At 34.1% G+C, this 13532-nt stretch overlaps 1 protein-coding gene across 3 annotated transcripts in view; it reads right to left on the bottom strand.

Annotated features, from left to right (window-relative positions):
* The window catches only part of FBXW7 (F-box and WD repeat domain containing 7), a 230031-nt gene that overhangs the window by 64536 nt on the left and 151963 nt on the right, over positions 1–13532 (bottom strand). The window contains exon 3 of one of the 3 annotated variants that reach the window (XM_044224870.1): positions 9766–9788. The exons of the other annotated variants lie outside the window; for them this stretch is intronic. Coding sequence (XP_044080805.1) covers positions 9783–9788 — 6 coding nt within the window. The 3' untranslated portion in view covers positions 9766–9782. Of the gene's footprint in view, positions 1–9765; positions 9789–13532 lie in introns of those variants that run through there. 3 annotated transcript variants of the gene reach the window in all.

Raw genomic sequence — 13532 nt, 5'->3', positions numbered from 1 at the left:
TGAAAGTAAAGCTTTCTTTACAAAAATCATGTATTTTCTCCTAAATACCTTGAGTCTTCCTTACCCAAATATCAGTATTAATATTGTAGAAATGTTTTGAAATGCGCTTCATATTTAAGGACAGCATTTACGCATGCTCAAAAAATACAAACACATGTGTGTTCTTAGATATATTCAGAATGAACGCTATATTTTCAATTGCTTGTCTTAAGCATGCTCTCTTTTCCTTTTTCATACAACCATTCTTTATTTCATACTAAGACGTTAAATTGACTCTATCTCTCTAAGGCTATTAATAGGCACTTCACATTAATCTTATAAGTAGACATTTTAGTTGTTTGCAAATGTCAGTTCAAATTCTCAAAAATGCAATGATTCTACTTAAAAGTATGTCATGTGATTAAAGATTTTTTTTTTAAAAACCCAAGTATTTATAAATGTAGCTTATGATGGGAAACATTTATAGTAAAATAATTACTAACCAGTTCATCACAAATCCTTACTGCCTAATTTCTCCAACATACCATGGTCAGAAATATCTTCCTAAAATGCACAGAGAGAATGTGGTGTACAATCCACTCCTCAAAAACTTTCCCTATATGTTCCCCAATGCCTAAGATACAATATGGAGATGAAGACTCTCCTCAGAGTGGCTCCAAACTAATCTTTCCAGCATTAACTCAAATATTTTCCGAAATTAAGCACTTATACCAATGTTAATTAATACTACACTTCATATTCAAACCCATGAACTATACTGTCATGAAGATGGTAAGAAAAAAAGTTCAGTGTAAGAAATAACAGAGAATAGTTTTGATAGATGGTAAGTAATGGATGTGAACCATCTATTCACGATGTTTGGTTAACTAGTTGTTCTCTCCCATTCTATTGTCCTCTTTCAAAAGCCAGTCATCTTACTTATCTCTCTCTCCAATAGCTTCTATTGATCTCTATAAGGAGAACTTAGAATTTGATATGAAGGGAATGAAAAACGAGAATCAGAGATGAGTGATTTCTTTCTTAACTTCGGAAAGATATGTCTTACTAAATATAAAGTAGGCTACTGGGGAAGCCAATCCATACACTAGAAATACTCCCAGTCCCACCAAGATGCTACTTTCCTTTTATGCCATAATTTAAAATGTAGTTAGGGACACCTGGGTGGCTTATTCAGTTAAGTGCTGCCTTCGACTCAGGTCATGATCCCAGGGTCCTGGGATCGAGTCCCACAGCTTCTCTCTCCGCCTCTGCCTGCCACTCTGGCTACTTGTGCGTGCGCACACGCGCGCTCTTTCTCTCTCTCTCTCTGACAAATAAATAAATAAAATCTTTTTAAAAATAAAATAAAATAAAATGTAGTTAAAAATTCAAAATCAGGGGCACCTGGGTAGCTCAGTGGGTTAAGCCTCTGCCTTCAGCTCAGGTCATGATCTCAGGGTCCTGGGATCAAGTCCCGTGTGGGGTTCTCTGCTTGGCGGGGAGCCTGCTTACTCCTCCTCTCTCTGCCTGCCTTTCTGCCTACTTGTGATCTCTCTCTCTCTGTCAAATAAATAAATAAAATATTTTAAAAAACTCAAAATCATTGGGGTGCCTAGGTGGCTTGGTCAGTTAAGCATCCAACTCTTGATCTCAGCTTGTCTTAATTTCAGGGTCATGAGTTTAAGCCCTGTGAGTTCAAGCCACTTAGAAAAAAAAAGCAAAATCATTTTCAGAGGTGACATTTTTAATTACACCAAAGTAAACAACCAAATTTCTCCAAGGAAAATAAACAAATGACCAATAAGCATATATATGTCAAGATGCTCAATAATCACTAATTAGGGAAGTATAAATCAAAACCAGAATGAACTAACAATACAGACCCATTAGGATAGCTATTATTTAAAAATAAAACAAAAAAAGTAAAAATAAAACACACACATACAAATACACACAAGAACAAGTGTTAGCAATGATGTGGAAAAAATGGAATACTTGCACATCGCTGGCAGGAATGTAAAATGTAGGTAGCTACTGTGGAAAATAGTATGGAGGATCCTCAAAAAATTACCACATGATCCAGCAATTGCACTTTGGGGTATACACTTCCCAAAAAAGAACTGAAAGCGGGGATTCAAACAGATATTCATACATCCATGTTCACAGCAACATATTCACAACAGCCAAGAGATGGAAGCAACCCAAGTAACCACTGACAGATGAATGGGCAAAAAAAAAATGTGGTATATACATACAAGAGAATACTATGTAGACTTAAAAAGAAAGGAAATTCTGACATGCTACAGCATGGATGAACTCTGAAGACATAATGGTTAAGTGAAATAAGTCAGTCAAAAAAGGACAAATGTTGTATGATCCCACCCCTACATCACATCCTTAGCATAGTTAAATTCATGGAGACAGAAATTAGAATGGTGGTTGCCAGCAGCAACCAGGAGAAAGGACTAGAAAGTTAGTGTTTAATGGAATGAGTCTCAGCTGGAAAAGATGAAAACGTTCTGGAGATGGATAGTGGTGATGGCTGCACAACACTGTGAATGTATTTAAAGCTAATGAATTATACACTTAAAATACAGTTAAAATGATAAATTTTGGGTGCCTGGGTGGCTCAGTGGGTTAAGTCTCTGCCTTCGGCTCAGGTCATGATCTCAGGGTCCCGGCACAGAGGACACTGAGGATTGAGCCCCCCATCGGGCTCTCTGCTCCGCAGGAAGCCTGCTTCCCCTCCTTCTCTCTCTGCCTGTCTCTCATAACTTGTGATCTCTCTCTCTCTGTGTCAAATAAATAAATAAAATCTTTTTAAAAAATGATAAATTTTGGGACGCCTGGGTGGCTCAGTTGGTTAAGCAGCTGCCTTCTGCTCAGGTCATGATCTCAGCGTCCTGGGATCGAGTCCCACATCGGGCTTCTTGCTCGGCAGGGAGCCTGCTTCTCCCTCTGCCTCTGCCTGCCTCTCTGTCTGCCTGTGCTCGCTCGCTCTCCCTCTCTCTCTGACAAATAAATAAAAAAAATCTTTAAAAAAAAAATGATAAATTTTATGCTATGGATATTTTAGCCACAAAATTATTTCAATAAAAAAGTAAATAATTACAAACCATAAACACCAAAAAACCAAACCAAAACAAAAACACACAACAGAGATCTAGGGATAAAAGAGAGAATACTGGAAATCTTTAATTTGATATGGTTAAAAAAAAAAAGATGAGGCTGTTATCTAAGATCAGCAAGTGTACAGCCCCAGTAAGGGAGTGGGTGGGTGTCTCCAGCTTGTTCCAGTCTCAGCTCCTCTTCTGATGCTCACTTTATTTCTTAACACTTTTTCTCAAATCACACTGTCTTTACTCCTTATTAGAAAAATCCTTTTGTTGCAGTAGCTCTGGAATGCCCCTTCTCCAAGCAATGATTAGTATCTACTTTGTTAATATTACATATAGTTTTATGTAGACCGACATTCTTTATTCTCAAAAAAATTCTCAGTGGTATCTTTGAAATCAGTTAATTAAATCTTCAAAATTCCTTTCTCTGAACCACAAAGAAGATATAAACTATGTGGTATTTCAAAGCAGAAATAGCAGAGGAATACACTATATTTCACAAGTTTAACATACTCATTCTGCACTGAAAAATAAATGAAACAGATCAACTCCAAACTTAACTTTCACTTAATCCAATAATAAGGATAACATACTGAAAATTATAATTTTGTATCTTAAAGTCCTCAAAGAACTTTATAGTTACATGTATTTACATGCAGATAGTTTAAAGATGAGGAAGGTATGAAGCTCTCTAATCAATTTGGAGTCTGATCTTAAGGAGGGGGAAAAAAAAGATTTGGGACTAAAAAAAAATAATTTGAACTGAGAAAATTAAAACTAAAATGAACCATGTTCTTTCCCCTGCTTATAAGAAGGCATAAAATATTATGAAGTAGAATTAATTTTTCATTTTCAAGAAATTATCATTGGAGTAAAACTAGGGCTATTTGCAGATAACCAAGTTCTGGTAAACACATAGTGACATTCTAATTCAAGTCATTTTTTTAAATCAGTAAATAACTGCCCTCAACTGGATAATACAGAGCATTGCAACTCTAGCAAACCTAATGCTAAATCTGATTATGTGTCTGCAACACTAGATTTCTAAAAAGGACATTACTCGTGATTGAACAAGAAGAGTACTGATTTCCAAAAGTGTGTACTACCAAGTTTCATCATTTTGAAGGATTTAAGTTAACAGTACTTCTAAAGCAATGTTCTCAATCAGCATGAAAACATTCGGAATACCAGAATTTCAAATACTAAAGAAAATCCCAGTCAATGAGGGAAATGAAATCATAGACAAAGCACAAAACCCTAATTGTTAACTTTAAAATGCACCTAGTTCCATGGGCTCAAGAAAGAATTAAGTCTCAGTATCAATCATATTTTTAAACAAATATGATTATTTGTTTAATTTGGGGGTTAAGATACTCTTATTAACCCCCTCTCCCAAGCTGCAACTCTGCAAAACCGACGAACGAACTCCTTTTAAGATGACACTGACAAATATTAATGAAGTGTAATATAAGTCGGTACGAGCATCAACGCTAGTACCAAACTGCCTTCATGCAAAGCATGGTTCTACTACTTATTTGTAGTATGACCTTAAATTAATGCCTTTACACCTCAATTTCACCTATACAAAACCTTCTCATAGGCTTTTATGAGTATTAAATTAGTTAATGCAAGTGAAACACACAGATTAATGCTTCCTATCTAGTAAGTGTCCAGTAGTATTAGCTGCCCTTACTAATACTGCTGCTGCTGCTGCTGCTACATTAAGATAAAAAATCACATACAGCTTTGTAATAAGTATGAGTTTTACAAGTCACTGGGAAAGCAAGCAGAGATTCTAAAATCCATCTGTAATAACTTTAAAATATTTTAAAACATAATCATCTATAAGTTTTACAAAGGCTTCCATAATCTGTCACAATTTTACCTAAAAATTAATTTGTAATATCTTAAACTGCAGTGTCTTTTAAGATTCCAGATGTCATTGACTATCTATCCAACAACTGAACATTAGGGAATTTGTGGTAAAGAGAAGATCTCTATAAGGCATTTTGCCCACTGACCACTTACTGATTTTCTTTCTTCTAAAAGTTTGTACTAGTCAAAGATGACTATCGATAAATGCTAATGCACCAAATACCCACAATTTAGTATTTCTAAACATATTATAGTCCCACACTTTCCAATTCTCTAATGACAACAAAAAGATTTACAGCTTTATATTCTGGATATCTACCTTTTCTTTCATTCATTATTACACAGAAGGCTAGTATTTAACTGTTCTTGGCCAAAGGCCACAGCATACAAGCAGCATAAAGATTTTCCATTTCATAAACTACTCCTGATTCAGCTGAAACAACTCACTTGAAGATAAATTTACCTACAAGTATGAATGATTTTATACCAAGAGTTTTCAAAGTCTCGTACCAAATACTCCTGACAGGGAGAATATCAGCCTATGTCATTTTAAACACAGTACTATTCACTACTTCTATGAATTTAAGCAAACAAGTGACTTAACTTATTCTTAGGTAGAAACAAAAAAAAAAATTCCAGATGCTTAAAATTAGACTACTACTAAAGCAAAATAAGTCAGAATTAATATTCTTTTGAGACAGGAATTCATTATTACAAAGTATACTCATTTATTCAGGAATACAGAGTGAGAAAGATTATTCTGTTTCTCAGTCATTTTTTCCCATCTTTCCTAACACCTTAGATACCAGAATATTAAAGATCTTCTCAGCCTAAGCAATCCATGTACAAAGATAGAGCAATTTAAACAGAGGAAAACAATGGTAAATCAAGAAATTAAGTTTCTTGGCTTAATGATAAATGGTGAAGCCTGTATTACTTAAAACTGCAAAAAAATATAATAAATCCAAACAAGATTGTTGGTCAACTGTAGAAACAAAAATATCATCAGATTCAGTAAGAAAGAAAAATATAAATATATGGCATTGCTTTTAAAATGTTATTATCCGGGTGCCTGGGTGGCTCAGTGGGTTAATCCTCTGCCTTCAGCTCAGGTCATGATCTCGGGGTCCTGGGATCGAGCCCTGCATTGGGCTCTCTGCACAGCAGGGAGCCTGCCTCCCTCTCTCTCTCTGCCTGCCTCTCTGCCTACTTGTGATCTCTCTCTCTGTTACATGAAGAAATAAAAAATTAAAAAAAATAAAAATAAAATGTTATTATCCAAAAAAGGCATAGAGCAAACAAAAGAAACATTTTATTAAAATTAAAAACATTCAAAATGATTAAAAAATGATTCCTTAAAAAGTTCTATAAGTTTTTTTTGTGTGTGTGGTGTTTTTTTGTTTTTGTTTTTTGTTTTTTGTTTTTTTTTTAAGGGAGGGAAAGGGTAGTGGTACAGGGAAAGGGAGAGAGAGAATATTAAGCAAGCTCCATGCTGCGCTGACCTCACAGAGGTCAGCACCTGAGCCAAAATCAAGTCGGAAACTTAACCAACTGAGTCACCCAGATGCCCCTCTAAAAGACATTTAAATACTCAAAAGTGTGCACTAAGAAAGATTATAACTTCCAACTATAATGAACACGAGATACTATATTCATATATACATTTAACAGGTCATAACATATTATTGTACAGTAAGTAGTCCCTTCCTTATCCACCATTTCAGTTAACCATGTTCAACTGAGGAGGCAGATGATCTGGACATACCGCCGGAAGGTCAAGAGTACTTAATGCTCCAACACAGTGCCTACGACATTCAACTCACTTCACCTCATCATGTAGGTGTTTTATCTTCTTACAACATCACAAGAAAGGTGGGTTCAGAACAATAAGATATTTAGAGAGAGAGACCATTTTCACATAACTTTGGTTATAGTATCTTGTTATAATTGTTCATATTTTATTATTATTGCTGGTAATTTCTTACTGTGCCTAATTTATAAATCAAACTGTATCATATGGATGTTTATATAGGAAAAAACATAGTATTTATAAGACTCAGTACTATCCAGGATTTCAGGCTTCCACCGGGGGGTCTTGGAAAAGAATGTAACTCCTCCACGGATAAAGGGAGACTGATAATTTTCTTTAGCTGGGCACCAAGGGCAGCCCCTTAGTACTTAAGAGAAACTAGCCTGGGTTCTGAAATAGCACATACAGTTTATACAAGTGTTATAAAAATGTGACCTGGTAATTGGCATTTGTGAAATAAAAGCATTATGTATAAATATCAATGTATGTATTTTTTACACTGTCAAAGTAAAAATGCTACAATAGTGGGTTACATAAAGTACTGTAACTGCTTTGATTTATAGAGTCACTGTCTAACTGCTGGACATCTAGGTTCTTTCTGAATTCTGCTGGAATTTTCCAGTTATTTCTTAAAAAAAAAAAATTGGCTTAAAAATAAAGTTATAAAAACTAAGAGAAAATCCAACCAAACAAGTCCTTCAAAATGATGACAAAACTACCCCATGGTACACCAGAAATTTTATGATCCCAAAATCCCAACTACTTATTAGCTTATTTACAACTAAATTTGTTTACAACTACATTATTCTTGACTAAACTGTTACCTCAATCAACTCTCAGCAAATTAACTGGAGTTCATACTCCAGGTAAATTTATCATCATACGAAAAATCCTGGGTGAATTTTAAGTACTAGGTTCAGTTCTACCACTAACCAGTGTCCCTAAATAAGTCTCTTCACTTGTCTCAGATTTCAGATTTCCAGAATGAGGAGACCAAACTAGATGACTGACAATGAAGTCCCTTGCAGCTTTAAGAGTGTATGTCAGCTCCAGTAGTACCAAGTATAGAGCCTTCTTGCAATAGTGTTGGACTGTCAATTTGGTGAGCCTTCCTTTATTACAGTTTGGTGAATAGTATAGCTACAGTTTTATAAAACATGTAAAAAGAAATTCACTACTTCATTTGTGTATACCTTTTAAAAACAGACATTTGGGGGGGGTGGGAGGTTGGGGTACCAGGTGGTGGATATTATAGAGGGCACGGCTTGCATGGAGCACTGGGTGTGGTGAAAAAAATAATGAATACTGTTTTTCTGAAAATAAATAAATTGGAAAAAAAAACCAGACATTTATCCCTTTGCTATAAATAAATAAATATATATATACACACTACTATTCTATAACAGTAAGAAAATATTTTTCACTGGAAAAAAGTTTCAGGCAGAAATTATTTTTTTAAAATGATTCAAGAAAAATATCTCAGGATTTTTCTGATTCCATACTATACCATAATAATTTGTTTATATTTTTTTCTTTCATACTTACCATAGTGGCCAAACAGTGACATCAGAATATACTGTATAATATAAATTTTATAAACTTTGGATTTTACTCCCGTATTTGTGTCTTAGAGCTTTGTTATACTAAAATGATACTTCTCCTCATTCTTTCATTAAACATTTAAAGAAATATCTGAGATTAAAAAAAAAAAATCCAACTACTGGATTGAATTTTTTAAGTATTTCAGAAATGCCCAGTATGAAGTCCTTAATGACTTTAACATGCCTTGCCTCATGATTAAGTTTAACTCTTACAGTCTGTGTTGAGTTAACCCCAGCTGTTAAACTGGTCTTACACAGCTGCTCACCGAGAATTTAGTTGATGATTATTATAGTTATACCTTGAAGTCAACTATGACAAAAATTACCCAGTAATTACAGGTATTTCAGTCATGCAAAAACCTCATCATATGACAAAATAAGGATTTAAAGCAACTTCATTTTTCACAATCCTCAAAATAAAATGAGGTTTAAGAAAGGAGACAAAAACTTTCTTTATATTAGTTTTTTAAGGTCCATCATTTAAGTTACTTTTCTAAACAAGCTTAAGCATTAAAGGCTCATTAACCTTTCAGTTAAAGTCAGTATTACTTATTAATTTATGTCTCCTACAAAAATTCTAAGTGTGAGCTAGGGAGTCATAAATAAGGACATAATACTAAGAAATCTTTTAACAATAATAATGATAATAATGTCATGCAGGTGGTTTTTCAATACAGTTTAAAACAAATTGAACTGAGCTACAATGCAGGAAGTTCACCAAATTAATGGTTTAAAACATTATAAGAACTTATCCTATGAAAAATAAAAGGCTGAACCTATGGAAATATAAGGTATTTGACAATGCTGACAATTTAAAAAATAAAATGGGGGGAGATAATTATGTTTATTACGCTGTTGAGTTTTGACATAATTATAAATAAAAAACAATTATTTTGAGTGAAATGAACATAGTTCCACAACTTCACTTATATAATTCTCAGTAACATGCTATGAGAACATGTGAGATTTATCAATATTCATTAAATACTCATAAATTGCAATTTTCTGCAAATATTGATAAAGTATTCATTGGTATTCATTTATTAATATTTATTTCAGCATCAAATTTAAGCAAGGAGTTATTAAGCACAGCAAATACTTTTAGAATTAAGCTATCAAAAAGACACATACAGATTTCATTCTTGCATGGGCTGACAGTTGATACCCCTGGCCTTTTACACTGTCAAAATTATACATCGAACAAAATACACCAGTAAACATCAACATTAATTTTACAGCAGAAGTTAAACAAGAAACTAACTGGTTATTAAGAAAATAAGACTCAATACCTGAATTCTTGATTATGCCTGAAACAGAAAGATCTCAGGATGGAAGCAGGAAGTCCAGGGATGCTAAGAGACTATCAGAGACCAATAGGAGATGTAAAGCAAGTTTGCAGCTCTAGGGCTTAGAAAAAAACGATGCATTACTTCAGATTGGTGCAGTGATATGGGGGAAGGTTTAAACACTGACAGAGTTCCTAGTAAATCATGCTTTATTTTACTTAAATATCATGAAAAGACTGGGAGGTATCAATATCCTACATTTTACAGACAAGGAAATTGAGGTTCAGAAGGGTTTTAAAAATTGCTCAAGGCAACAGAATTGTGAAGCAGTGAAGTTAAGATTTTTACCCCAGGATGTCTAATTTCTAAATTCATGCTTTGTATTAGAACATCTATTCCGTACTATAAGTTCTATTCTATAAGTTAAGCTTAACTTAGTGGTGTTACTTTGTTATCTCCTTTGGAGATTTACTTTTTATTATATATGTTTCAGGTATGTAAGTTTGCCAGATAACTGAGTTCTAGATAACAGAAATACAGTATTCTGTAAGACACATATATTATATATGGAACCGATTTTAATGAGCCTGAATTTTATGAAGTCCAAATAAAAAGAAAAAAAAGAGTTATTAGAGCAAAGATATTATGACCTCCTGTGTTTTTCAAAAAGTCATAACAGTATCCCTCATCTTTTTTTTTTTTTTAAAGATTTTATTTATTTATTTGATAGACAGAGATTACAAGTAGTTAGAGAGGCAGGCAGGGAGAGAGGAGGAAGCAGGATCCCCGCTGAGCAGACAGCCTGATGTGGGGCTCGATCCCAGGACCCCGAGACCATGACCTGAGCCAAGGGTAGAGACTTTAACCCACTGAGCTACCCAGGCGCCCCAGTATCCTTCATCTTATATGCTCTTTTTACAATGTACTCTGATATTCCTTCCACTGACAAGTGGAATATGTTTCAAACAAAAAAGAACATTTAAGTTACTTCCTAGGATAGGCATAAAAAGGAGATTCAGCTTTCACCTTACCTACCGAAATATTCAAATGATAGCCCTATTTTAAGTAGTCCAATTGCCCTGAGACCACCATGCTGTGAAGAAACTCAAACTAGCCCAAGTAGAAAGACCACATATGTAGAAATCCCGAGATTATATGAAGAAAAAAAGATTCTTGGCCAGCCCCCATCTGTTCTAAAGCCCTGTTTTTCACCTCTATAGCCACCATCTGACTGAAACCCTGAATTAGCAATGCCCTAATGAGTCCCTCCTAAATTCATAACCTACAATAACAATGAGAAATAATAAAATACTTATTTGTTATAATCTATGAACCTTTGGAGTGACTGTTTAGGTGGCAATAGATAACCGAAATATCTTACAAGACAAGGAGCTCTAAGAACGCTGGTTTACTTTTGTGATATGATAAATGGTCATCCTAAGTAGAGTGTAAACGCCAAAACTTAGTAAGAATGGAAAGGATAACAGGAGATCCAGGATGAAAATCTGGGTATTTGGCGGTGGAAAAGTTTTGGAGACAAATTCTCACCTTGATAATATCCATTTGAAGTGAGGTATTAAACAAATCTCTGGCTGTTTAAATAATAAACTTAATAAACTGTTACATATTATGCTGATGTGAAATTATATCCAAACTAGTCTGATATGTGACAAATGAAAACTTATTTCTGGATTTCCTACAATCATGCTTGTCTTTCTAAGCAAAGTCCAATGACTAGAGAAGCAGGCAGGGATTATGAAGATAAACAGGGCAGGTTTAAGTCCTGGAAAGCCCATTTAAAAGGCACAAATGATCGTTGTTTAGTAAGTACAGAAGACAAGTAAAGCCAGATACAACACACTTCCAGAAGAAAAAAGTCAGTGTTTTATGGGAACTCTTCTCCAGATTTTTAAATATTGGCAACAAATTTAAATGTGTTTAAAAAAAAAAAAAAAACTATATAAGATACCAGTTTGCAATCTTCTGTTATGGAGTGAAAAAGCATAAAAATTAAATATAAGATTATTGATATCTAAGTGATACACAATAATGAGTCTCTCTTAAAACTTTAATCTTCATTTCTATACCAGTTAACAGAGTGAAAGAGTAATAAGAAATACACCTGAAAACTGAAACTGTGAGTGATAAACATTACAGACATACCTCGGCATATTTAAAGTTTTCACTCATTAGACCATAAGACAGATGGTAGCATATTGGTAAAGTAAAAACAATCCATTCTTGAAAACCAAATTTATAAGGTTGACATATAAAACCAACATCTGTAGCTAAACAAATGAATAACTCTTGGAACTTACTTCCCAAATTCCCAAGTACTTTCATTATACTTCATTCCCCATTTGCATCTAATTTCAATAACCACAAATTTTCACTTAAGACCAACCAAAAACAGAAAATTAAAGCATTTTTCACTTTGGAAGTAAAGCAGCCTCTACAAGCAACAGTAAGCGGAGAAGCTACTTTTAATAAGAACATCAGCAAAGACCAAATGAACAGAATGACACGGTACATTTGAACTAAGCAAATCCTTTTATGAAAAAAAAAAAAAACCTTATACATTATTTTTAGCCCTGGTGATCTATAAAAACAATTAGCATTCTTCTATTTACATTTTACTTAATTAGAAATTAAAGTTTACATGCAAGATGCTACCCTGACGGTTCTTACTACTAGGAGGAATCAAGTTAGCATTCTATATCAGATACAGCTAGTAGCGATACCAACATTTTACAAAATGTGTTCTCTAAAATGCATCCTAAGTAGAGATAATAAAAAGTCAACCTGACTTTACTTCCATTCATAATGACTACTTTCATTTATTTATAATCATCTCTTAACTGTGAGAAATTTAGGTATTCTTGTAGTATTAAAGCAGTAATTCTAGGATTGCTATAGAAGCACTAAAGAGAATCTTCCCTTGTATTTACTCCAGTTCTGGCTATTCAGTTCAAGGGCACGTATCATTATAGAACTAGCATTTCCATCTTTTCTGTACATTTTCACATGAGGACTCAAAGCCCAACACTACCAAAATTTGCTTTAGGTTCTCTTTCAAATTCCTTCTAGGCTTAGCACTAACAACAATTAGAAGGAAAAAAAAAAAAAAAACCTGTCAGAATTACGAAAGTGTTCCATGGTTGGCAGTGATGAAATTCACACCACCAAACAGCTGGACTCTATGTTAAAGGTTACAGTGTTGTAGACAAAAATCAGTGTAATAGTTTCAACCTAAGACAGTAGGTATCTTTGGAACTAAAGATATTTTGCATAGCATATTATATAGACTGGAATAGTTAGGTAAGCTAGTTTTAGTATAATCTTACAACATTATGATGATAAATCTTACAAAAAATAACAACTAATACTTATTAAGGACTGTCACTTTTCTAACTACTTTACAGATATTATCTCATTGAACCCTCTCAATAACACTACTGATGATAATACTAATACCATCCTTATGATCGAGAGAGGTTAACAGTTTGCCTGAGGTTAAGTTGCCATGCAGTAACAGCTAATATTTGAAAACTTCACAGTCTGACTACAGATATCACAATCTCTACTTCATAATTATTTGCATTTGTTATAGTTACTGAGGGCATAGACTACTCAATCATTCATGAAGCCCCATGTGAGAAATTCCCTTTATTTAATATTAGGAAAAGGGTGTGTGTGTGTGTGTCTGACGGGTGTGTGTGTGTGTGTGTGTGTGTGTCTGTCTGTCTGTCTGTCTGTCTGACGTTTTCTCTTCCCCAGAGAGGACTCAGCATATCCTTTTAATTTCATCACAAGGAAAGAGAGAGACAAAGTAATATGTCAATGTTCTGCAAACTTTAATCTATAT

Source organism: Neovison vison, chromosome 11, assembly GCF_020171115.1.
Source record: "Neovison vison isolate M4711 chromosome 11, ASM_NN_V1, whole genome shotgun sequence".
Lineage (NCBI taxonomy): Eukaryota > Metazoa > Chordata > Mammalia > Carnivora > Mustelidae > Neogale > Neogale vison.
The sequence above is the reverse complement of the archived record's forward strand: the minus strand, read 5'-3'. Positions and strand labels throughout refer to the sequence as shown.